The sequence below is a fragment of the Scomber japonicus genome, chromosome 22 (genome assembly GCF_027409825.1).
Source record: "Scomber japonicus isolate fScoJap1 chromosome 22, fScoJap1.pri, whole genome shotgun sequence".
Classification (NCBI taxonomy): Eukaryota; Metazoa; Chordata; class Actinopteri; order Scombriformes; family Scombridae; genus Scomber; species Scomber japonicus.
The window spans coordinates 14,884,542-14,910,727 of record NC_070599.1 but is presented as its reverse complement, the minus strand read 5'-3'; the positions used below and the strand labels follow the sequence as shown (position 1 = coordinate 14,910,727).

The 26,186-nt window shown below is 38.2% G+C and overlaps 1 protein-coding gene across 1 annotated transcript; it reads left to right on the top strand.

The window, feature by feature from the left end:
• Positions 1-889: 889 nt before the first annotated feature.
• Positions 890-25,797, top strand: zgc:194930 (uncharacterized protein LOC557813 homolog). The gene is made up of 3 exons (XM_053342882.1): positions 890-1,136; positions 16,862-16,915; positions 23,861-25,797. Exons 2-3 carry the CDS (start codon positions 16,884-16,886, stop codon positions 24,654-24,656), a joined length of 828 nt encoding a protein of 275 aa, XP_053198857.1. The 5' UTR covers positions 890-1,136; positions 16,862-16,883; the 3' UTR covers positions 24,657-25,797.
• Positions 25,798-26,186: the final 389 nt, after the last annotated feature.

Below are 26,186 nucleotides of genomic sequence, written 5' to 3'. Positions count from 1 at the left end.
AAAAAAAGACATTTATCGCACACAATGATGAACATCAGGGCAACCTAGTGAAACTCTACATCTTTCCATCAATCAGCACAAGCAGTGTGGTTGATGATAACTTTTAAATACAATTTAATGATTTATACATGTGTTAAATCATACACTGTAAAACTAAATTTGGACATCAGCCATTGGTTTGTGGACTGCTGTTTTGAAGCCTCGAGTTTGGCAATTCGACTACTAATATATAGGATTTGAAGGTCACCATCTTTGACTTTTGGAGCCAGAGGTTACCATATTTGGACGAGAGGATGGAGCTGACCCTAGTGCTAGTTTCTAGCTGATCAGCACAATGCATTTAAGGTGCATGCACGGTGGATTTAATTTATGATGTTGGGGGGAAAAAATCTGAACAGCCAATTCTTTAGAATGTCTTTTAGGCAGTCAAAATGTTACAATTAACCTTCATGAACTGAAAACACACATACTTATACTCTGTGAATTTGGGGTTTGACCATGTTTACATTTCGCAATTGTAGCCACAAGCGCAAGTATTTATCTTTTATTTTACACTAAATGAGACCATAATTTACAAAATGAACATCATGGTGAATTAAAGAAGACTTTAAACTAATTGAGACCATAAACCCACTTTACTGAGGTAATAAGTGATTACAGTCGAATGTCTTTTTGCAACTAGTGGAGTCTCCCCCTGCTGGTCATTAGAAAGAATGGGCACTTCAGCATTGGCTTCAATGGGAGTCGGGAACCACCCACTTGGTGGTAATTGAAGTTTCAGAGTTTTCAGAGTTTACTTTGAAAATGATGACAGGAAGCAGCTGTGTCACACTGGGTGTAGCTTGACGGTGGTCCACCAGTTTCCCAGGCTTACTACCCATCAGCAGACTGCCGTTCAAACAGGAGGCATGGGACTGTGGAGTCATCGAGGGGGGGAAACTCTTCTCTACGACTCACCACAACACTTCAAACCAAAGGGAGGAAGTCATTTCTAACTGAAGATGTTTAATGGAGCCTATAATTCTAATTTCTACTCAGTAAAGGACCGGAAGAGAGACAATTTAAATGACAACTGAAGTTATCCGTGCTTTTTTGATACCTAGGGCAAAGTGCCACACCTTCGCTTAGCGCAACAGGTAGGTTCAAACAACACTTTGTTACTTTGCTTGCCTTTGTGACTCGCTTACATTGAAAAGTACAGCTCTAAATCAAGTTTAAACATGCTGAAAAGTGTTGTTGATATATTACTAAACCTTTGTTATCATATCTTCGACGGGGATGACAGGTGGAAGTGTAGTTTGGTCAGCCATATGGTGGCGAGAGCTCGTTTATAAAACCCAGTAATAACTTCAGGATATAACGCAAATACAGAAAAAAATAATAAAGCGAATTACAATAAACATGATGAGACCTTTTTAACCTCGTTGTATAGTAGCCTAGACAATTATGGCAGTTTTTATGCTTACTGTGAATGTGGAGTGCGCACCTGTTGCACACTATTAGACAAACCATACACACATGAATGAATAAGTAAATGTAATAAATGTGAAGATACAGGCAGGGCCACAGCTAAGATCTAAATGTTTTATTTGGTCAGTGGTGTTCCTGTCCTGTAAATGTTATTTCTCAACATGAAGGTCTAAAAGATACTTCAAAACCTTCTCCACCACTAGAAATGCTGGGAGAGAAATACGGAATCCTTGATATATCCTAGGCTATAGCCTACTATAAAATTGTGTGGGTTTCACATTTGTGAAATTTAAAGATATTGGATTCAGACCATTAAAATACTCACATTGTGTACATTTTTAATTGTAAAATTGATGTCTATAAACATTACATTTGAATTGCAAATATTTTCTCACTTGAGAAATCACTATAAAATCTGGAAAAAAGCAATTAAACAATTTCCAACCAACAGTCAAGAATCCAAAGATAAGAATTTACAGTCATATATAAAGGAGAAAAACAGAAAATAGTCACATTTAAGAAATTACTTCTCAAAAATGTTGCATTTTTTGCTTGAAAAGTGACTCAAATGATTGATTATCAAAATAGTTAAAGAGTATCTGTTACTCAAACTATCCGCTCCAGCACAATGTAACTTAATTCAGGTTGTGCAGACACGTAAACTGTGCTGACAAAACTGTATGAGAACCCAAGCTTAACATTTCTATCTGACCCTGAACACACTGCCCATGGGTAAGTTAGGTTAATGAGTGAATGGAGGCTGTTATTGAGGACATTGGAGGAGAAAGAGGAGTGGTCTTGAATCAGTTAACCAGAACCCATGTACACGGCCTTGGGCTGTGTTTGCACATCAAACACGAAACTGGGGGTCAGTCAAACTTTCTGTCTGAGCCCAAACCCATCACGAATGTCGTTTGTCATGGACAACACTCTTGAATGTTACCAGTCGTGTGCAAGCAGCTATCAATGTGTCTCTTAAAACATTGTAAAGTGTGTTTTTTTCTTTAGCTGCAGGCGGGTAGGAGAGATTTAGAGCATTATGACATTTATACACGATGCTAAGCTGTGGTTTGGTAAACCCATGTTCTTGCCTTTAGTGGCAGACTCCACCCATGTGTTGAGCTCAGCTTATTAGACAAAACGAACCATTAAAAGTACATGCAAATACTGTGTTTGCCCAGTGTATTATTTGCTTTGTACCAGGGCTGGTGACTAAACCTGAAACAGGATATAAACATGAGAATAGAACTCTGTGTTGTTTTCATTATGGTCATATTGTACTACTGTATATTGTACTGTTTAATCCCAAAGGAGTACAAAAACTCAAGGAAGTGATGATAATGATTATTTTCATTGATCACAATATCATATCACTACTAAAGAAAACAGATGATATTCAATATACACATTTAAGTTGAATCAAGAGATTTTGAGCATTTTTATTATATTATATTTGTCTTACATGCTTAAATTAATATAGCTTGGTTTTGAACTGTTGAACAATTTAAAGATCTCTATTTTCTAATATTAACATCAACTATTAATTCATTGATCAAAAAATACTGGATATATTACTAGATATGGAAAGAAAACAATGAATTCTGCCCACTGTCCATCACTTGTTTTCAATTTATTGATGATTTTTCCATCTTTGGACAGCCATCATTTAAAACTAGATATAAAATAATCAATTAGTTAGTTAGTTGAGTAAATTCATAGTATCCAATCAAAGATATGTAACGATATAAACTTTTAGGAAACAAAATACATGGCACAGACCCCCGCGTCACTGTCTCTTCATCATTTAAAACTGCACTCTTCTTTGGATCCTCAACCAGCAGGCTTGTTTACTTACTAAAGTACAGTTCAGAGCTCTTGGGTCAAGATCCAAAGGAGAAAAAACAGCAACAGGTCTGTTTGTCAGTACAGGAACACGAGTGAAGAGGGACGCTATCGATAAGTGTGGACTGCTGGGTAATAGAGAAGAGACAGGAGTTGTTTTCTTCAGACTGCTGCCCAAGGCCTTCTGAAAACAACACATTACACACATGGAAACACACCAACACTAACTGAACTGTATGATATCATCTGAAATCACAAGAGGTATTTTGATATTTCAAACATTACTTTTTGGACTGGTTGATCTAAGGCCAGTCAAATAGTGCTTTTGAAGTTCGTCCCTTAACAAAGGCGGACTTCATATAAGTCGGTTGCCGTGGTTGCACTTGCCTAATCACACCTGCCTTATTCAAATCAGCCAAGTCACGGTCAGCTTGTCAAGCACATTTGTCAAACTTAAAGTTGCAAAGCCTTTTTGTTTGTTTGTTTTTCTTTCATAAGATATTTAATGATTTCATTTCTGCTTCTGCCTCCATACTGACAGTAGTCTGAGTAGTTGTTTTAAAACTGTTTTATTGATTTTAAACCTTTTCCAGCCACATTTTAGTTAGTTCTTATGCGTTCTCTGCCATGTGTGTTTGCTGGCTTTGAGTTTTTTGTACTAACTTATTGTTTCACCTTTCTGCGTTCCTCACCTGCCTGCCTTAGCTGTATTAGTTTAACCCTGACAATCTCAGAGCTGCAGGCCCAAATCTCTCATAGTCTTGTTCAATTAAAGGATGGACAAATACTGGAAAGGACTTTTCTGTGGTCTCGTAACACCGTCCAGGATGGCAACAAGTCCTGACATAGAGTGCAACTTGGACTTATTACTTGACTCATAACTTTTTGCTGATTTAGATTTTATGTTTTCAGCAGAATCCTGGTTACGATGTAGTGTTCACAATCAGCTCACTGTATTCTGCCCTCCAGATTAGGACTTTTTTTAACGAACCTAGGGTGGAAGGTGGAGGGGCTTGTTACTGTCTATAGAAATCTGTTCAAGTGTAACCTAATGCCTTGTAATGATTTTTGTTCCTTTGAAGTGCTCATGTTTTTACTGTAATTTATTGCCCCCCTAAACTAGCTGGCTCCTTTTTTGATGGGGCTCCCTGAATTTTTATATCCAGCCTTGTTTTAGAATATGATAGAATTGTTCTCTGTGGTGATTTTAATATTCATGATGATGAGTCTTCTAATGTCCCTGCTACTGATTTTTTTTAAATATCACTAAAACTTTGAACTTTCAACAACACGTGTTTGGCCAAGCTCATAACTGTGGCCACACTCTAGACTTCTTCCACTGTCTTTCATCTGGGTCTAGAAATCATGGACATGTTTGTATCTAAGGACACCAGTGTCTGTAATTAGCATAATGCCTTTAAGTTCTGTACACTGGCAATGTGTCTAATGAGTTCTTTTAGGCCTCTGTGTCCCTAAACCTTATATGTCATAGCTTCTTTGAAGACTAGATCCAGCTCAAAGACTAGAAGATAGTTGAATGATAGTACACAAAGCTGTAAAAGGATGCAGAAAAGCAAAACCTAGGTGGAAGAAATCAGGACTCCAGGTCCACTTCATGGCTATTTCTTCTTTATTATAGGATGGTGAAAGATGCAAGAACATGCACTTTTTCTTAACTTATTTCTGTCCATCAGCACAACTCAGTCAGTTAGTAAAAACAGCTCTTGCTTTTGCTGATTTTGCTGCTGACTGTGAAAAGTAATTATCCAATTTTGCTGGAAAGGTGGAGTCAATAAGACTTATTATTGTCCCCTATCCTACCTTTTTAGATGTTGACCACCCACACCTATTACATTGACTAAACTTTATGAAATCATGTCTCGTATGAGAGTATCCTCCAGGCTTTTTATTTGAAGTAATGTAATGTATTGGGTCCCATTTGCTTTGTATTTCGAACACAATACTTCTTACAGCTGTAGAAAACAACAGTGAACCTTTGAAGAGATTCAGTCAATCCACAACCCTTAAATTAATGCTGATGCAGGCATGTGTTCAGTTCTTGCTGTTCTGCTCAATTTAAGTGCAGTCTTTGACACAACTGATCATGGTATTCTTTTAGATAGACTGAAGCACTGGGTGGGCATATCTGGTACTGCATTAGACTGGTTCTCATCATATTGAGATCCTCAGGCAGAGGTATTGTGTCTCTTCCAGAGTCCAGACTGAAAACCAAAGGGGACAGAGCCTTTGCCATGAGAAAATAAGGTTCTCTGAGTCAGTGTCTTCTTTCAAGGCATTTCTACTTTCTTAAAACATATTCATTGGAAAGCATTTCTTGATTTTAGCTAAGTTGTTTACTTACTTTACTCGATTGTATTTGTTTTTAATATCCTGGTTGTTATTTTAAATTTGTGTTATACTCCTTTTGTGTTTTCTAATGTGTTTGTCTATTGCTTTTAGTTAATTTAATGTTTCAGTTTTAAATGTGTTTTGTTTTTATTGTTAAGCACTTTAACTTAATTATGTTTTGAAAGGTGCTATATGAACAAAGTGTATTATTATTGTTGCAATTATTAGCAGTATTTCTGCACTTCATGTGTGAGTCATAATTGAAAAAGTTAAACATTATACGTCATCCGGATGAATGGAAGTTCTTTTATAGGGAGCGTTATCAAGAGTGGGAGGTTATCTCAGCTACTGTACACGCAGTTTATTAAAAGCAGGATAAAGCAGCAGGTGAGACAGCAGAGTACTTTTTCTTTTCTTATTTTTTTTGGTCGCTACATTGACTTTAAAATAGTGTATTGACATTTCAACTGGATTTAAAAGCCTCTAAGCTGATAAGAAGCCTAAATTGACCACCTTATCGTATTCTGCAGTTCTCATGTATAGAAGAAATGCACAGTGTAACACCGGCCATTGATGACTACACGGAAATCCTGTCAATTATTGCTTTTTTAATCAGTTAACTTGGGAACTACTTTTTTGTTCCCAAACATGCTGTATGTGAGATAAAAGCTAGTTGCACCTAAATAACATAGGACTGAAGATTACATTAAATTGACCCACAGATAGAGCTGCATTAAGACTTTTGGGTGGTCACTGATTTACTGTTAATTGATTTCTGTTTTTAAATGTTTTGGACTGTTAAAAAAACCAAAGATATTAATTTTATGATCATATAAAAACAGAGAAAAGCAGCACATTTTGAAAATGTTGCCTCATCAATTACTTGCAATTAATCCTTTCAGCTCTAGATGGTGTATTGAGAGTACTGTTGGAGTGATCTTTGTTGTAAGTTGCAGATAAATATGATTTATTTACTGCTTGATGAGAGCATATTTTGATAGTTGGTGAGAGTAGGTTTAGAGCATTTTGAGTAGGAATGCAAATTTTAAGTGAATATTAGCCATCCGCATCACTTACCGATAAATCACGAATAATTCATAAAATATGGTGGGCATTTTTCCTTCATTAGAAGAGTAATAGTAAATATCCATAATGTTGTCCAATAGATATCTACTCAACATTTTCTTACAGTTCTAGTTAAATTATTAACAGCAATTAATCAACAATCACTTTTGTGTCAAAATGAGTATTTATATGTTTAAAACACCAATGAAAATAATATTAATGTTCCCTTCATATTTCTGCTGACATCGTCTCTGGCAGCACATGATTTGTAAGTTCCAATTTCAAGAAAGCAGATGTAATGAAATGCAGCACAGATGGAAAACAAAGATAAAGACCAAGAAACAAGACAGTAACAACAGACAAGTGAGATGGATGTCAGACCAGTTAGCCCACTTTTCCATCACCACACCCTTCCTGTGTCACCCACATGAACATGATCTCCCTTCTCACTGTCCCTTCAAAACACACATAACACACACACACTCTGAGCGACCCAGGCTATTTGTTAAGGTTTGAATGATGGCTTTATAATGTAACACACGGCTTACATAAGCTGCCCTTTTCAGAGAATTATCAGGTGATCAAGCGATGTAGCTACAGCAAAGTTCATTTGAGACCCCCTGGAGAAATATTCATATCTACTGTACAATCTACTGTAAACCTCTGACAACAATAGTCCGACTGAGCATTTAATTACTGCCAGCAAATAGGAGATGTGGGATTTTAGTCATCTATTAGCAGGACTCTAATGTTATTTAAGGTTCCTTCATTTTAGATGGTAGTTTTTATCACCACAGCTGTAATCGACTCTGACTACAATGTGGTTTGCAATGACAGAGTGGCGCTGTTGCTGTTGCTGTTCCTGTTCCTATTCGTTGACACCACAGGAAGCGAAGAAGCAGAAGTAATAATTCCACATCCGATTTTACTGCTTGCAACTTTTCTTGAGAACCGCTTTTCCTAACAATTTCACACTCATAACACTCTCACTCTCACTAACCCTCTGCAATACCTCCACCATAGGTCAACTCAATTGGGTGAACGGTTGTCAGAAAATGGAAGAAATGACATGCATACAGACATATTTTATACTTAGATGATCATCTACTTGTGTTGTGGTGTTGTTATGTGCACTGTTTTGACCAGCAACTCAAACCCACAGTTATACAAAAAAAGGTTGTGGATAGATTTCAGTCTTCCAAGGGCATAACAAAAACAGCTGGTATCAGATATGCTAGACTGAGGGAAGACTATCTCAAGGACATCATGGTGTGTTTTTGTGTTTTGTGGCGGTTTGAGAAGCTGGAGAATTTAATGTCTATGTCAACAACAGCCTGGATAGATTGTCTTGACAATAATGAAATGGATTGCTATGACATTTGCTACTGATATTCAAGGTCCTTAGAGGATAAATTCTAATGACTTGAGACAGGTCCAATGTTGGGTTCTGATTTTGTAACCTGTAGTTTTTAAGCTCTGACAAATCTCTTATCAAACATTATTTCGGCCCTTAGCTTCACGTTTGCTGAAAACATAACTTGGTAGTAAATGATGTTAGCTGAAGCCAATTAATGTTAATTGCATAATGCCCAAGATTTAAAACATTTGGCTGTTATCTATGTGATCTCTGCAAGCTGGTGTCTCCTGTATCTATCCAATCATGTTGCATCAATTTCAGGAGATTCTGTGAGTTAAAATCATCATATCATTGTTTTATGATAAGAATAAGTAGTCCAACTTGTATTTATTCAACCAACAAATATCATGCTCCTCATCTCATTTTCAGATTGTGAAAAATAATTTCACTGCCACTGAGTCCAAATCTCTTTACAGCGCTAAAGGGTGAAGGCCCAATTATATTATAATATACTAATGATGTTAGGTTGGTTCAGCTTTCAGGAAAACAAGCAGTAGTGCTACATAACACAGTGAAAGCCATATTTTTAACAAGCAAACAGTCATATAGTAACAACAAGCAGCGTGCTTACCACCTCCACTAACCAATTCCTTGAGGCAAGCTGTCTATCTCAATTGTATCTTAGAGTTTTAGTTATTTATAACTTTAGTTTCTAGCTAATGTATAAAGTTAAACCTATTTAAGATTCAGTAAGTGACTTGAAAGGATCAAGATTCACTAAAATACCATAAAACTTCAACTCTAATTGCAGACATAAGCTGCTAATCATGTCTCCAAGAAAACTATTATGCAGTTTTATTAAATATAGAAGTGATAGCGGTGAACCTTTAAAAGAAAGGTTATCATATTATTCAGCAAAGGAGATAATGTACCCACTATCCTTTAAAATAAGACTTCATACTTAATAGTTTTCTATTCTATTAGTTTTTGGGACTCATCCACTAATAAAATCCTTAATTTACGGTTATTATGAAAATAACCAGTCCACTCACACACAGTACCTCTTGTGTGCAACTAAACTCAAAACAGGTGAAATCAATTTCAACTGGGCATTTTCCAGAGGACACCTTATTTAAGCCTTATCTTTCCGGATGAAATTTTCCACCCGCAGCAATCGTTTAAATGTGACCCCGACTGCCAATTCCATGGGTATCCCCTGGATTTCAATCCGGCCCACATTTAGCGGACACACTGCAGCAATCTCATTTTATTGCACCTGTTTCTCCAAGATGAAATGTTTCAATTTCCCTTGAAGAAAACTCAGAAAGCGAAAAAATGGGAGCCTAGCCAAACTGCCAGCTCTGAAATATCTCTCCCCTTCAGTAATCGTCCTACGATCTTCCCCATCATAAAAAACAGGAGCAATATATGATATATTGAATGGCACAAGGAGCAGATAAAGCACTGTTATTGCCAGCCAACAATGGACAATATCTGAATGAAGGATAGTCATTTGATGCTCAGATTGAATTCTTGACCTCATTATGACTTTGGAAAGTCTCCAGGGGAACAACATGATTGGTCATTTGGATGTTCTGATGTGAATCTGAGTCAGCTGCTATTAGTTACTCCAAAGTCTGTGGGAGGCTTCACTGGCAGAGAGAAAATGCTCATTACTGACAGGTTTGCATCGCTCTCAGTTTGTCACGAATCTGCTTTAATGCCTGCTATTATATTCTGCCCTCTTTAACCTTAGTAGATGTGAATTGGACATCTTGTGTTTTTGTACTGAACTATAATAACATATGCAGTGATAAAAACTAAACAAAAAACTAGTTTAACAATGAAAAAATAACCCATTACAGGCAAAAGTCCTGCTTTAAAAATTGTAGGCAAAACATACTTGAGTATTAAAAGCATAAGTTTAATTTAGTTAATTATCATTATTTATGCAGCAATGCTTAGTCTACAAATGAATTAGTCAACAAAAGAAAATAAGTCTGCAAGTATTTTGATAATGAAATAATCTGGTTTTAATGTTGTAGATAGTCATGGAACTATTATGTAATTACAGTATTGTATGCTTAAACCATATTATACAGTACTAGCCTTGTTCCAGATAGCTGCATTGACCAATCACCCAAGAAGCTTTGGGTTGAGTTTAGCTATTCTCTCTAAGAAATGTCTCTCTCTGACTGTGCAGATTCAGCAAAGGGCAGTATAGAAACACTCCAGTAGCAAGTTTTTCAGCTTTAGTTGGTGCTGTTAATCACTTTTGCTACCAATGCTACACCACCTGTTGCTAATTAACTTGAATTTCAGCTGTTGTTAGCTGTTGTCTGGACGGTGTGTTTTCTCTCTGTAAAGTCAGTGTCTGTACTCACCCAGAGAGCTGATGTGAAGGAAAAAGGGGTCATCAGAATTTTGAGATTACCAAGTTAATAATTCTCTATCAGGACCTCAAGTATTCAGAGCAAGTAGTGTGTGTTATTTCAAATACATGTTAAATGAGCATTTCATGTTTTTGGCTGTTCATTTTCAGGTTGTGACTATGTTTTTATGTTGCTGCCTTAAAACTGCAGTGTTTCTGCCCCCTCATCTAAGCAAATCTAACAGAACTTCAGTATTTCAGTAATGTTATAAATGCTTTGAAAGGATGTTAAATGTAATATGCAGATTCATTACCATGCAGAATTGATCAAATGCTATTGAACAACAGCAAGAGTGCATAAACCTTGCCGACTACAGGTTAAAGGTTTGGGTCTCAGGTTTCTGGATGATGCAGAACTATAATATAAATATGATGAGAGTTCATTCATGCAGATTCCTGTTTTTCTACATCTGGAGTGTTTACATGTGTGTCTAAAGCTGTTTAATGTGCGTCTGTGTATCACCCTGCGTCATGTTTGTTTTGTCATTTTCCTTAAGCAAGGAGTTCTTTGGAGTTCCTGACTTTTAATGCTAATGCTGCTTTTATTAGTACAGTGATGTAACCAGCTAGTTACTTAAGGGCTTCTGTGGCTTTGAAGAGCATTGGTAGCTGCCTAGGCTAAGATGGCGCTCTGTCAGCTTTCCCCTCTAGGACTAGTTCTCCTCTGACTGGAAGCTGTTTCTGCTGACCAACAGCAGAATGGTTAGCCTGAGGCAGGTATCACCACAATCACATTGTCAGCGCTCAGTCAACTCAGAGACCGTTTTTGCCTTGCAAATTTGCAACCCAACTCCATTCCGATGCAAACCAGCTTTTTTCCGACCCAGTCAGCCAGCCTGTTTGACAATGTGTCCTTACTGGATGCTATATGTCAGCCAGAATAGTCCAAAATATAATAATATCCATGTGCTCATTACATAGAACCATATTTTATGTATTTCTGGTGGCAAGAAATGAAGACATCTTCAATTTCCATCTTTTAAAACATCTCCAAGCATGTGTGAAATTGTTTCAGGAAAACCACACATCTTTATATCTTCCATCACCTTCTTTTGTTTATACAGTGGATTCATATGACAGACTTACGTAAACTGGAAAGGGGGTGTGAACGATTTTAACAAGTCTAAAAAAAGCTTTACGATTCATTGCATCGCTGCCACAAATAAACAGCTTCATTGTTGTGTCCAGTTCTATTGAACAAAACCTTGTTTTCCCACTTTCAGCCTTTCCAAAGCTTGTTAAACTCTCATGATTTGACACGAGAGGGAAAGTCATGAGATTGACTCGAGGGGCTAAATATTCTTTTTTAAAAGATCATCTTGTGCCATCTTCTCTTTGACACTTGTTGGTTTTTGCTCATATTGTTTCTTTGTTGTGGTTACAGGAGCAAATAGGATTAGTTGACATTTTGATCTGTCAGATAGAGCCAGAAGCTGCCTTACAAAACCTCCATCTTTTAGAAGGATTCACCATTTATAGAATATATTATGTTCACACATGATATACATTCTTTTTACTGTGTGGCTTTTACAGATATTAATATACAGAGGAAAAGCATTATTAAGTTCAGTTCAATATTCAATTTGTATACTAGAATATAATCTATAGGAAATATGGACCTATAAGACCATAGTTATTATAAAATGCACGTTACTAGAATCAATGCTTTTGAAAAATGGCCTGCCCATCATTACACTAGAACAACAGACGCAAGTCAACAATGCCTCTGAGGGATTAGACAGATGAGGAATCAGTAAATAACGTGTGGTTTAATATTCAACAGCACTTTGAGTGCAGGGAAAATGAGGGCAATACGTAGCTCAAAACTCACCTCATTCATCATCAACTGACTAACATGAGCTTAAAGCAGCATTAATTGATTTTTGGCCTTTTGGGGAACAAGCTGTAAACATACCATTGACATATTGTATTACTGGGAGTTGCTATGTTAACAGTAATGTATTCTGACATTAAGCAGACACAGAGCAATATTAACATGCATTTGGAGTCTTGTTTCTGGATACTTTTAGCTCTGCTTTGCTCTCAGTCTTCTCCGGAGGAAAAGAATCTGGCTCTTTAATGGTTAACTCCATCAGTTTGTGTTATGGAAACTACATAGTACATCATTTTCCTCTTTGTCATACAGATAACCCCATTCACATTACATGTGGTCATTTGACTTTTTGTTTATTAAAAATGGTTGATGAGAGCAGCTTTATGTATTTAGATAGCTGGTGTAGTTTAAACAGGAAACCAGGAGAATCTGTAGTTTATGTGTTTAATATAAAAAGAAATTGAATTATAGTTCAAACTGATCAACTTGAAATGTGTGTACAATGCTAATATTACCATATTTGGTCTTTTATTAAAGAAAAAAACACTGTAAAGTGAGTCATGGGATTCACTTGAAGAAAGTTATTGCTTAATTACTCCACTGTCAAAATACTTAATAATCCAGACAGTGTTATAGTTTTTTGATATAGTGAGAATATGGGGCCTGCAAGGAACTAAACTTATTAATACTCATAATTAATTCATAACAATTCAGTCAGAGCCCGTTATGTCACCGGGTTTAGGAGCATTTATTGCAACAAACATATGCAGATATGTTTGGCAGAGAAGCCTCTGAGCTTTAGGAACCTCCCCAAACGAATGCAGGCAGCTTGCACGACTCGGAGGCAAGCACATTAAAAACACCCCCAAGGGTACATAGAGCAGAAAGTAGCAGACACATATCACCGAGATATGGAATATACATAATGCACAAGGCAAGAAATACCACCACTGCACAACAAGAAAACAGGAAGAGGAATCTGGTGGTGGTGGAGGGAGAAATCAACATATCCAGCATCAGCATGAGCGATCAGAGGATTGAGAGTTGGAGGTTGTCAGATGATTATTGACCTGCCTGAATGTGACTAGTAATTGTAAAAGTCAGCTTATAGATACTTCAGCTCTTCAGGACTAATGCAGCGCTTCATTAATGTCCGCTGGGAAATTACATCCTCTCTTGCTCCCCTCCTGGAAGATAAGGGACACTTCAGCTTAGGGGGGTGCTTGGCAGTGCAACAAAGTGTGAAACAGGGTCCTCTATTTAAAGTGCAGCCTATGGAACCGCTGGGCCTCTTTGCCACTTGCCTCAGCCTCTGAATTGCACTTGGCATGATGAACCCTAGTGGCTTTTTCATAAGTAGTTTTGAATGTGTCGGAGTTTCCAGTGAAAATGTAGATGAATGTGTTGTGGGGGTTTGTTTCAGGCAGGTTTCAGTCAAGCCCACCTCAAATCACAAGGGTTCATTTGTATGAAGAAGACAGAGAATAGAGGGTGCTTAAAGACAAGAAGATGCTACTCTGACTTTGTACACCCGTCTCTGGCTTACAGCAACAGTCCTGTAGGCGCTAAGTAAATGTCTTGGGTTAGCAAGTCATGCTTGGTTACTTTTGCACAAATAATACAGCCTTTCATGCAAAACAAAATGTGACCTGGCCATGATGATCCTGTTCACAGGATTAGATTGATAGCCTTGTAAGGCAGCATGCACTGAGTTTATTCTTTATTATGTAACTCAGCAGTCCTTTTCAGCTCTGTTTGCGTTTTTCTTTTTAATCGTTTCGAACACGAGGAGCACGACAAAAGCGTATTCGCTGGTCCCATGTGCATTTTTCATACCAATCCCCCAAGAAAAGCCCACCTGGACCTCTGAGCTTGTTCACTCAAGGACTTTGTACAAAGATGTATGAAGGCCCAGTGTATAGCCAAAGCTTCTTACATCATAATTGCCTGGCTTTACTAATACATTTATTAATACAAATGAGTCAATCAATCTAATGGTTGCAGGAGTTGTGGCATAATTCTTTCTTAAAGGCTGGAAATATTGGTTATTCCTCTGCCATACACATTAAAAATACACCAACATTATATTTACTGGAACAAAAACACCTTCCAGAGCTCAGTATATTGAAACTTGAAGTATTCAGATGGTTTAACAGTTGGCTCAATCAGATCTGCAGACCTCTATTGTGAATCAGAGCCTGATTACATTCAACAAGTGGACCATCAAGTGCGCAAGATTTAAACCTGCCTCTTAAACCATAGAATTAACATGCCAGACATATCCATTGCATGCTTGTAGTGTTGCAACAATTAGTTGATGAATTGGTTAATCGCTTAGCACAAATTTGACAGGTAACTATATAGATAATGTATCATTTCAGTCATTTTTCAAACAAAAGTACCAAAGATTTAGATTCTGGACTGTTTGTCTGACAAAACAATTAAATCAAAGCTATTATAATGGGCTCTGGGCACTTTTAAAACCATTTTTAACACTTCACAGACCAAATGATTAATCGATGAATTGAAAAGCAATTGTTAGTTGCAGAAAAACATGCTGGTCAATGTGGTACCTGAAATGGCTCAGCATTCATTGATTTTTATGATTGCTAGCTAGTCAATATAACCAGTGTTGTTGGTCGGTATGTAAATCCTTTTTTTTCCAGCTTCCAGCATATTCCAATTTTTTCCAGTCACCAGATATCTTAGAATCACTTTCATTTCTGGCATTATAACAGTATTGCATTGGTTGGGAGATGTGAGTGTATCTCTAATGAGATCGACTATAATCATTATCCCTGCATGATCTAATCTGTAGTTTTTTATTAACTCACTGTCATTCAGCGTTTGGAGAATATTTCTCCTACCTCTTTGTCTTTCTACCATTTTCTCCTCTAAGAAACCTCTTAAAACTCCTCCTCTCTACTCCCCAACAGTTTGTCACCTTAAAAATCTCTTCAGGGCTAAGATGCTTTATGAATAACTTTTATCTTTATTAGGATCTAGACTAAACTGTAGGAGAAATTCTTGGAAACGTCACAGTTGTAAGAATATTCCTAGAATTTCATCACATGGAGCAACTGTTTGTACTAGGAAGTGTTGTGAACACACCTCCTGATTTCATGTGTACACTACCTTGAAGCACATAAATCCCAGGAATCCCAAAAAAAAAAAAGTAAAAGTAAATACTGTATATTTAAAGATTTTCAGTAGGATCCGGTGTGCTTGAGGCTGAGAGCCACAGGGAAAGTGCTGAGAGACGGACTAACACATTGGTGGATGTGGTCTATTTGTGGAGTTTGGTAAGAAAAATATAAAATAATGGTGGAAATGTTTAATTAACACTCTGCCACCAATGGGAATCCAAACCAATGTCACCCTGATAGAGTTTTTTGCCAACAAGTTGGACTTTTCAGGTCACTTCTCATTGTTTTTTGACCCAAAGGCAAAAGCCCTTCAGGGTCAAAGAGTTAAGGTTCAGACAGAAACCTGTTTGTCTCGTGGGCTCACATCCTTCCTTTTATTCCACAAAGAGATACTGTGTCCTCCACCTCTGTCGGTGTCTCTGTCTCCTTCGCTTGCAGACAAACCCCATTCAAGACTCAGTGATTAATTATTTACCCAGGCAATGAAATGCCAAAGCCTAGAGAAACACACTACCAGGAGAGAAAAGGTCACTCTCATCCTGGACATAGATACACACACTATAACACACACACACACACACACAAACTCAGAACAGTGATGGATGGCAATAACATCTTTATCGGCGCTTCAGGCAGACAGAGTTTTCATCCTCGTGTCCAAACACCATCGAGACCAAGGGCAAAGCAAAACTTGACTGATGAGGTAAAGCTCTCATTTAAAAACCACTCACATGTCAGAGGTGGTGAACTGTCCGATCAATAGCAGTCTCTGACTCTGTCAAAATGTGTGTGTGTGTGTGTGTGTGTGTGTGTGTGTGTGTGTGTCAGAGTGGTGGCTGTGGAGCTAACTGTAACCTTTCCTTGATGAGAAACCTGAAAATGTCACTGAAACTGAAAAGCGATGTGTGCACATTTTCGAAGAAGTTTTGTCACTGTTGGGCCTTGACTTTAATATGGAGCTGAATTAAGAGCATATGGGCCTATGGTGTCACTGAGAGGCCTACATCTCAATCAAAAAGCTGCTCTGAGTTGTTTTCAGCCCACAAACAAAGAAAAGAGTGTCAAAGGGGCTTTAAAGAGAAGTGTTTTGTGATCATTGTGCATCATGTCATTGTGATAAGTGGCTGATCAAGATAGTCAGAGCTCGGACTCTACTCCTTCACATTTTTTTTAGTATTGATTATTCTTTAATTCCTTATTAATAATTAATAATTATTTATGATAATTATTAGTCATTATCATTAACCAAACTCCCTTCTACTCCTACATTTCAGGGTGCCCCAAAGTGAGGGTACCCAACATCACTTTAGATTTTGTCTCAACTGTTTTTGATTGAGATTAATTGCTTCGTTAATGTCCCTCCACAGCTCCACGACATCAGCTGGCCAAATGGGGTGCCAATGCTGCAGGATGATAAAAAGGTAAGAAGTGTTTCTGTCTTTTTTCGTCTTGTGCCCCTTCTATTTCCTGTCTTACACGATCTTTCTTGTGAGCGCCGTTTCTCATCCTTCTCATCTCCTCACTGCAAGTTGGTTGAGGCATTTCATTTATTTCTGTTCAGTGAAAAGTGACGACTAGTGACTCTCCGTTCATCTTCCCAGCTTCAATTGTTATGTCCATCTTTTCACCTGACTTCCTACACAGACACGTGTAGTGTCTGAAATGCAGTTTTCTTACTGTGTGCTTTTTTAATAGCCATACACATGAGTTACATTTCCATCCACTTCCTTTTTATTTGCATGTTTATGTATAAAAAACCCTTAAAAAATCAGCTATTGCTTCACTGAGATGGAAAAGTTGAAGTACTGATAAAATCAAAATGTGAAAAAGTGTGATGGAAACAGATTTAGTGATTAAATCTTAGCAAATGAAGCACTTAAAACTCTGTGCTCCACTGAAAAGATGAAAAATAGCAACTAGAGATGATAACATTAGATCTGAGTGGAGCAATGAGACTGTCACACTGCTGAAATTAATTTTAAAATTATTTTTTCACAGTTTGAGGTTTGACTGGACGTCATCTAAATGTGGCGCTCCCTCTGAAATGGTTTTATGGCTCCAATTAGAAAAAAATGTGTCTTGATGAACCAACTCCAAATATTTGTAACAAGGCAGTGAACATAAATACACATTAATATGAATTTTTTCCACCTTTACTAATGGCTAAGATTCAGAGTCTCAACTGCTAGCTTATCTTAGCTAGGCTTCAGCAGAGGCAATGAAGAGTAACAGACCCCAAACCTGTAATGCTGATAAACATTGTAAGCTACTAGCTTCCTTGTAGTTAGCATACTATTTGTGCCATTTTAGTATTTCTACAACTGACTCTGAATGCTCTCAATCAATTATAACCCCATTACTCTCACTGCTAACAGCTTTCTGAATTTATATGTTAGCGTGTGGATGTAAAGTTACTCTTTAAAGGATCACCATTCTCATAAGGCCTCATTTTCTAGGCATCATAGATATGTGTACCCAATTTCATGGTAATCCAAACAATAGTTGTTGAGATATTTGAGCCTGAATGAAAGTGACCAACCGATTGGACACTACAGGCCAGGAGGTCACTGTTAGCATGGCAAACAAATCTCAAGGGGTTTGGTTTATTATGATATGAATTAGAAAAGCTGTAAATTATGACATTTTGACTAAAGACCTAAAGGCAACTTGAGTGGGAAAATTATCAACTGTAATTATTACAGTCATACAATGCAAAGTCTTGTTTTAAACGCCTAATCAATTAGCTTAAACATGCTCTTTGACAAACTTTAAAATTCAAATGTAATTGGGTTTTTTGAGAGATGTCTTTATAGACCCTTTCGGATATTTAAAATCTCACAGGAACGATTCTTTACTCTTCTGATGCATTAGGATTTTTCTGTCTCCTCTTATTTGTGTAACTAAACCAACAAAATGACTAATGATTGGGGTGCTGTATATAACAGAATAACCTATATTGTATGAGCTTTTGGATACATTACAGTATTGGTTATCCTTATCTACAGCATGTGTAATCATACTAAAACCTCTGAGTATTGTGTAAAACTCCTCAGTAACAACCTCTCACTGTAGATTTCCTTATCTGCACGTCCACTGTGCCAATTCAAATGTCTCCCTGCCCACATAATGATTTCTTGTCTTGTTTCATGCAGATAGCGAGAGGTCCTTTTTATAATATGTCTGAACTCTCCACCTCACGTGGGCTCTGTACAAACTGTGAGTCAATATGCCAATAGCCATCACCCTTGGTTACTGTATTTCTTTACAGGACTGTCTATTCATTAAAAGCCTGCGATGCGTCGTTGTCAGGGCTCGACATCGCTGTGCTTTTTGAGGTGAACACGGAGACAGGACGGGACAGGGAAACGAGATTTTGATTGCGGATTAATGAAAGGGCACGCTGTGATTCGCATACCAGAGTTGTAATCCCCCCACCCCCCACCCCCCTCACCGCCTACACCATTTCCTTTTTTTTTTTTTCTTTCCCATGTCAAACACACATGTGAATGCTTGTGACACACACACACATACCTCCCTAATTGTCTGGAGTGTCACATTTCTGGGCTTAGCGGTGTTTGGGATTTGGTGGAGTGGGCCTGTAGGTTACTGGGTCAACAGTACGGAGCTCAGTATCTCCAGCCTGACACGCCTGAGTAAAAATCCCATGTTTTTATCTTTGTGCTTGATATACTTGGATAAACTTTTTTTTTAATCCACTTTTAATTCACTTTTTTTCCCTAGACGCTTTAAACCTTCCTGCCATTATATACACAACACAACTGTATTTCAAATCAATAAAAACAATGACAATTTATTTCTTCATTTTAAAAAACGTATTTTTTTAGTTTAATTTCATACTCATTCAAACTTTGGCTTCAATTAGTCGATCAACATCAAAGTAATTAGTTATTGATTAATCACTTATTTCATTTTAACAAGACACGCTTTCTTGGTTTTATCTCTTTTGGACTGTTGATCAGACAAAAGAAGAAAATGGAGAGGGTCTCTTTAGGCTCTCAGAACATTTCATAGCCTAAACAAACAGATTAATCGGGAAGGATAATAATCAGTTGTTGCAACCACTTTTCTAACACCGCTACTTTACGCTGAAAACTTTCATCCATTTAAGAGATGAGAGGACAATTTGCCTGGCATTTAGAAAAAAAACCCTATAGATTAGGATGTTCTTCACAAGTCTAATGACTCTGTTGGCATAAAATCCATAGGCACTGCTGCACCCTGCATTACATTACAGAGAATCAGCTTAAACCTGTGTAGCAGTGTGGTCACATACTGCAGGTGTGGTAATCGTTTTACTAGCGCCACAAGCTTGAAGGTGGCTTCCCCTATATATCTAAATAACACCACCTGCATATTGTCTGGTGCACCTTAGTAGTCAAAGCATATGCAAAGACTGGCTTCGTCTTCCAAGATGGTGTTGCTACTCTGAAGGGGAAAAAAAGTAGTCCCACAGAAAGGGAATCCCAATTGAAAGGGAAAGCAGGAACTCCCCAGGATCTTAAATGCAAAAATCCTCTTTTGGTATTAAAATCCGACATCAGGGAGTGGCTGCTTTTTCTTTTTCTGTGAGATTTTTTAATGCCAGGAGCAGTTTGCATCAGCTGTTTTATCCAGCTTTGATAAACCACAGTTTTTAAAAATTAAATGTACGTTCTGTCTGCTTTTATTTTTTTTCTCTCTGTCTAGTTTACCAAAAAAGACAAAAACAAATTGCAGCAACATGTCTGTTTGTTTATCTCTTCTCTTTTAGAAATAACTTGAAGATAGAAACCGGGGGAGGCCTCCTGTTGTTGATGAAAATACAGTTTCATTTTCTCTCACAGCTTTTATCCAGCTTTATGAGTTCTTGGTCTTTGTAAAAACACCTTATGTGTCTTATGTGTCTCGCTTCTTCTTCTTTTTTATAAAAAGCGAGCTTCAAATTTCACCTTGGCAGCCGGGATGCAGCGGCGGTGCTGCCCAGGAGCGAGAGAAATGGAAAACATTCATTTTCTCAGCTTTCCACTGTGAAGGGAGATGGAGGGGAAGGGTGCAGGGTGAGAGAGAGAGGTGCTTAAGTCAGAGGGTGAGCGTGTGAGCGTGTGTGTGTGTATCTGTGACGATAAATGTGTGGGTGATGTTTTTGTGTGTCTGCTTACCAGGACAGGAGAAAGAACCGTATTAATTCTCATGATTTGTATTCTTGTTAAATCTGTTTGTATGAACACTGAACAGTGCGAAGGAGAAGGAAAGCCAAAACAGAGCCAGGGCATAAAACAGTAGTGAAGATGACAACAGGAGGAGGAGGAGGAGGAGGAGGAGGGGGAGGAGGAGGAGGAGGAGGAGGGAGTGAGACGATAGATGGAAAAGCTTGAGGCAAGGCGCTCAAATCAAGGAGAAGTCAAGTGCAAAGGGATAGTAGATTAGTGAGTTGAAACTACGTTAGATTGATGCTGAAGGGAGAGGCAAGGAGGTGGAGGGGGGAGGCACCTGGAGAGGTGTGAGATGGAGGAGCTCTACTGGAGGTTTTGAGACTCACAGGGTGGAGGAGAAAACAAATGAAAAGGAAGAAGAGATGAGTGTAAAAAAAAAAACACAAGGCTCTCACAGTAGGCAAAGTCTGACAGCCTGTTACACTTTGAACAAAATACAGGCAAAATAAAAAAAACCCTGCCAACTCTCCTAATACCTGTGGAGGTGTGAGTGAGAGCGTGTTATCCTGTATTCTTGTAAGAAAATCCACCAAAATAGGCTATCAGACAGTCATTACAGCCTACATGGGGCTATTTAAAGTGTACAGCTTAAATGAGCATTAATTAGTCACTGACCTTTATCAACCTTTACCACCCAACGAGGAATTGGGACACTGACAATTCTCTTGCTGAGCATCTGTAATTCACACAGTAAAATGACTCATTTGACAGATAGGAGTAGATGAGAGTATAGGGATTTGGTGGAAGGGCTGAACAGGAAATACATCCCATCAATGCAAACTCATCATGCATCAGCACCACTTGTCATTTGCTTAATCTGTTTGGGAATGAAAATTCTTCTTATGCTGGTTGCAGGTGAAAGTCCCCCCCCCCCCCCCCTTTCTCTTCAGTGTTTGTCAATCATCTTAATGAGCTGAGGAACTCTGAGGCATAACTAGGGCTCATTATTTTTGGCTTTTCTTTAAAGAAATATAAAAAAAATAAAACTCCAAAATGTAAATGTATGTGTTTATTTTGATTAGAGTTGATTGTTGTTCTTTTTTGGGGTTTTTTTTTTGTTTTTTGATTGGATTCTTAAAATTATCAGCAGCTCATTTGCATAGTAAAAATATCTGATACTGTGGCAGGAGAGCCTTGTAAGTGATGATCAGTCGGAAACAACACATTTTAGATATGTGAGGATGTAAAATCCAGGTGATAATTAGATTAAAATCATATCCAGTGGAGTATATTTCTCTGTAAAAAAAATCTCTTAAATCTCTCTTAAATCTGTAAAAGAAAATCAAATTTTTTGAGCATTACTGTAGTTGCATCAGGGATAGCATAATTAGCTTCATACATTTAAAAACAGTAGCTATCATCTTACATTTTAGCATTATGCTGAATGAATTGGCATTTAATTGTAGTTTCATATTATGCAATATATCTTCTTAATGCTTTCCAGCCTTGTTGGTTACAACTTCCTGGATGGTTAGAATAAGAGCTTGTTTAAACTTTTGACAGTAATACAAACATCAGTGTTTGTGTGTCGTGTATCAGTATCAGTGTTTCTGTCAGCTTCTGTTACAACAACTTCACCCACACATTTTTTTTTTTCCCCCACTGTGATCCCTACTCATCTCTCAAAGTGAGCAACACAAACAAAACATCTGAGAGTAAAAGTTAAAGTGCGTTTTACAGTTTGAACTAGAGGGGAGTGTGCTGTCACAGGCCTGTGTACATGTCCCTGTACTCTTTTCTTTCCCTTCTTCCAACAACACTCTGCATAATATATCTGACATTGACATGAGCAGTGCAAACATAACTGCAGCTAAGGCAAGATACAATCTGTGTAAACATCAACTGAATTCATGGCTTAGATGTAATTGTTGCATTTCGATTGGTGGATCGACTGCACAGTTAAGTGTTCTTGTTGCAGTCAATGTACAGTGTGTGAGGGGTTTTTCATCGATTGACATGGAAACATTTGACTCCTGGAGCCCAGTCAGAAATAGTCCACCATCTGTTGCCAAACTGATGCAGGCAATAAAATGATCAAAGTCGAATGTAACTTGGACTTCTCTGCTAGTCCAAGTTAGAAAGGCATTGCAAATTCATCTTTGTCTGTGGAGCAGTTTTGATTAAAAGTCATATTTGTGTTCAATTAAAGGGAAACTTTGTTGTTTTTCAACTTGGATTTTCCCATCTTTTTGTGTCTAAATGACTAATGGTGACAACAGTTTGTGAAATTGGTTCTGTATTGAATGAGAGCGCTGCAGTCGGCACCCACCAAACGGGCTGCAGTGTAATCCTGCAAAGCAATAGTTCCCTGTCAGTATACAAAAGTGCTTGTTTTTTTGCCACCGACAGGCTCAGATTGCTATTATAAGTTTCTGACAATGTTATGGAAAGGACAATATAGAGACACAAAATGTTTGTCTTTATCTGGTGTGTTTGTTAGTCTGTCTAACCAAGTCCCGCTCATGAAGTCTCATTCTGAAGTGAAGTCTCACGAGATTTGAGTTGTTGCAGGAAGATCAGCTTAATTTTCAGAAATTCTGAAAGTCTTTTTAAAAAATTTTAGACATTTTTTGGTACTCCACTGTCCAACTCTCACTCACATGTCCACAGTTGTCTTATTGGCAATAAGTCAACCCTTGCAAAATGTTCGAAAGAAATCTCCCCATTAGTCACTTACCCACAAAGTTTCCCTTTATGTAGATGACATGATACTGTATGTGAGTTAGCATATTCTGAACTGTCTAGGGCCATTCAACAATCAAATACCCAATAAGGTTTACCCCAACAGTGCTTTGAGATAAATGCTAACATTCAGGTACAAAGTTTTCCATTTTAAACCATGTTTTCCATCTTAGTCTGGCTGCCAATTCAGCTACTATGAGTTAATATGGTTAATATTGAGGGGAACATGAATGAAAAAGTCAACCACATGGTAGCTATGTTAGTACAGAATTTCATGGCAGTCCATCCAGTAGGTGTGGAGATATTTCTGTCTGGAAAGTGGTGGACCAACCGACCGATATTGCCGTCGTTAGTGCTACACTGACACACTGACATTTATTCTTTATAAATTACATAACAACTGATTGACAACTCAACTGATTAGTCAACTTGTTTCAGTGCCAGAAGTAACACTTTCTGTCTCCCTCACAGCTACATCTACGACCCTTCTGTGGCAGTAGATGTGAGGAAGACTGACTCTGCAGGCAGCTCGCTCTACCAGCCCCACTACCTCCCAGGCGGGGCTCCCAGCAGCGACCCGCTCGACAGCCACAACAAGCAGAAGCAGGGCTTCCACAACCTGGGCTACAGCAAGTCCAGTGACAGCACCCTCAAACTAGAGGAGGACAACAACCATGTCAACTACAGGTTGCACTCTGCACCTTCATTTGCGAAGGAACAGCACCAGCAGGTCAATGCTCCACCTGCAGAGGGAGGGCTATACATCATCCAGCCAGAAGCTCTGGGGCCGCGATGGGTAATGCAGGATAAAAGCCAGAGCCAGGTGCCGGTTTACCCCAACATACAAGATTTTGACAAACAGCAAAGCTACGGCGAGCGAGGACACAGAGTGACAGAGAACGGGTGGGACAGCGCCATCACTAAGTGCGCGAGCAGCAATGAAAGCCTGTCAGCAGATGAGATAGACGAAGGCGTGGGAGGGACACCGGAGTACCCGTGCGACACCGGGGATGAGGGGAGCGTCCTGTCAGTGGACATCCACACCAGCATCACCAGCCTGTCATCAGTCGACACTAGAGACGACCACAGACTGCCAAAAACTCTGGATGTTTCCACAGTCGAGAGCGGGATCTCTGTGACAAAGAGCGAAGATGAGGAGGAGGAGGAGGCAAGGAATGAAGAGGAGGTGCAGAGTGTCACGGACTCAATGGTGGCGGAGGCCCTCGCTGCTCTGGAGGCCGCCACTGCCGGGGAGGACTGTGAGTGACATATCGAGCTCTGTGCTTTGTCTCATTTGTCTCTTAGTAACTCAGACTTCAACGCAGCTTGACAGAGCGTTCAAAACCACAACGAGACTTCACCGCAGTTCAGAATGAAGGAAAACTCTGTTTACAAAACTACAGATTTTATTTCAACTCGAAGCCTTGGATATTTTTTCTATGGTGGTCACACAGACAGAAAAGAATGTCTGCCTTGTGAAGTAGGCAACATTTCCAAAGCTGCAAGGTTTGCTTAATGCCACAAATGAAGAGACGTCAGTGTGTAGACTGTGAATACTGCCTGCAGCCATACCAGCCTGTTAGCCCTTTTGAATATAGTGTATTTAACACTCCACAGTCCTTAATAAGCCTGTGTGTGCTCATTCACTGCTCATGACATGTCAGTACAACGCTACATGTTGCTTTCATCACATTTTTAGCCTCATTTTGGAACATAGCTGTGCTAAATGTTAGCATTGCCTCAATTATTTACTTTCCTGCTTGCCATAGCTTGCTGTCTCTTCAGGAATGTTGCCCTTGTTTCATCAAGCAGTAGAAAGAGGAAAGGTCATTGCTTTATTATTATTTTTTATATGCTACCCATGTTTTTGTTTATATCCTGTCTTCTTTTATTATTTATAATATCTTGACTCACATCATATTTTGATTTATTGTGAGTAGAAACTGAAGATTGTTGAAGACCTGAGCAGAGCGAGGAAGTGGTCTTTATTTATAACATATCCGCTGTGTGTGTGTCGGCACCGATTTCATCAAAATGAAGAAGAATTAATATTGTATTCACAAAATTTAGGACATTTGTTTACACACTTTTTTGTGTCATGTGCACACTCAAATTTTTTAATTTTGAATCAATGATTCGTGTCAGTTATGAAGATTGTTTCTGTGCACATCATTACTGTTTGAGAATTTTTGATGAATCATTTGTCGTGAGTCGACATTTGAAGAAGAGCTATGCACATTTAAGATCCTGAACACGTTCCCCCAACAGTAAAAAAAAATTAAAAGCCACATGTACATTTCACTGATAGCTCCTTAGTTTCTGCAGTTTTCCATCCTCATCTGATCTTTGAGCCTAACAAGACCAGCTAAGGTCAGATCATTAGTGAATAAACAACTGAGAGGCCATGAGTTCATTAAAAAGAAGAGAGAAATTATAGGTCAGGTTTTGTGTTTCCAGTCTGGCCGGTGACATTAGTTCAATCTGGAGCACACTTACGTGCCTCAAAAACGAACTAATTGAGGCTGAATGGTGCAGAAAAGAAAAAAAAAACAGATATGAGCTTTGTGAAGAGTATGTTCATGTTAAAAAAAAAAGCCAAAAAAAAAAAAAAGAAGCTGTTTTTCTTAATGAAGTTCTGCGACTTTCACTGCAACTTTCCTTTTCAGTCATTGTTTGCCTGCCAAATCATTTCTACTTATATTTGTATTATAAAATAAAGAAATGTACTTTTAAAAAAATGCAGTGAGTAGTGAGGTCTTTGTGTACTTGTGTGTTGTAATTCAGAATAGATTTTAGA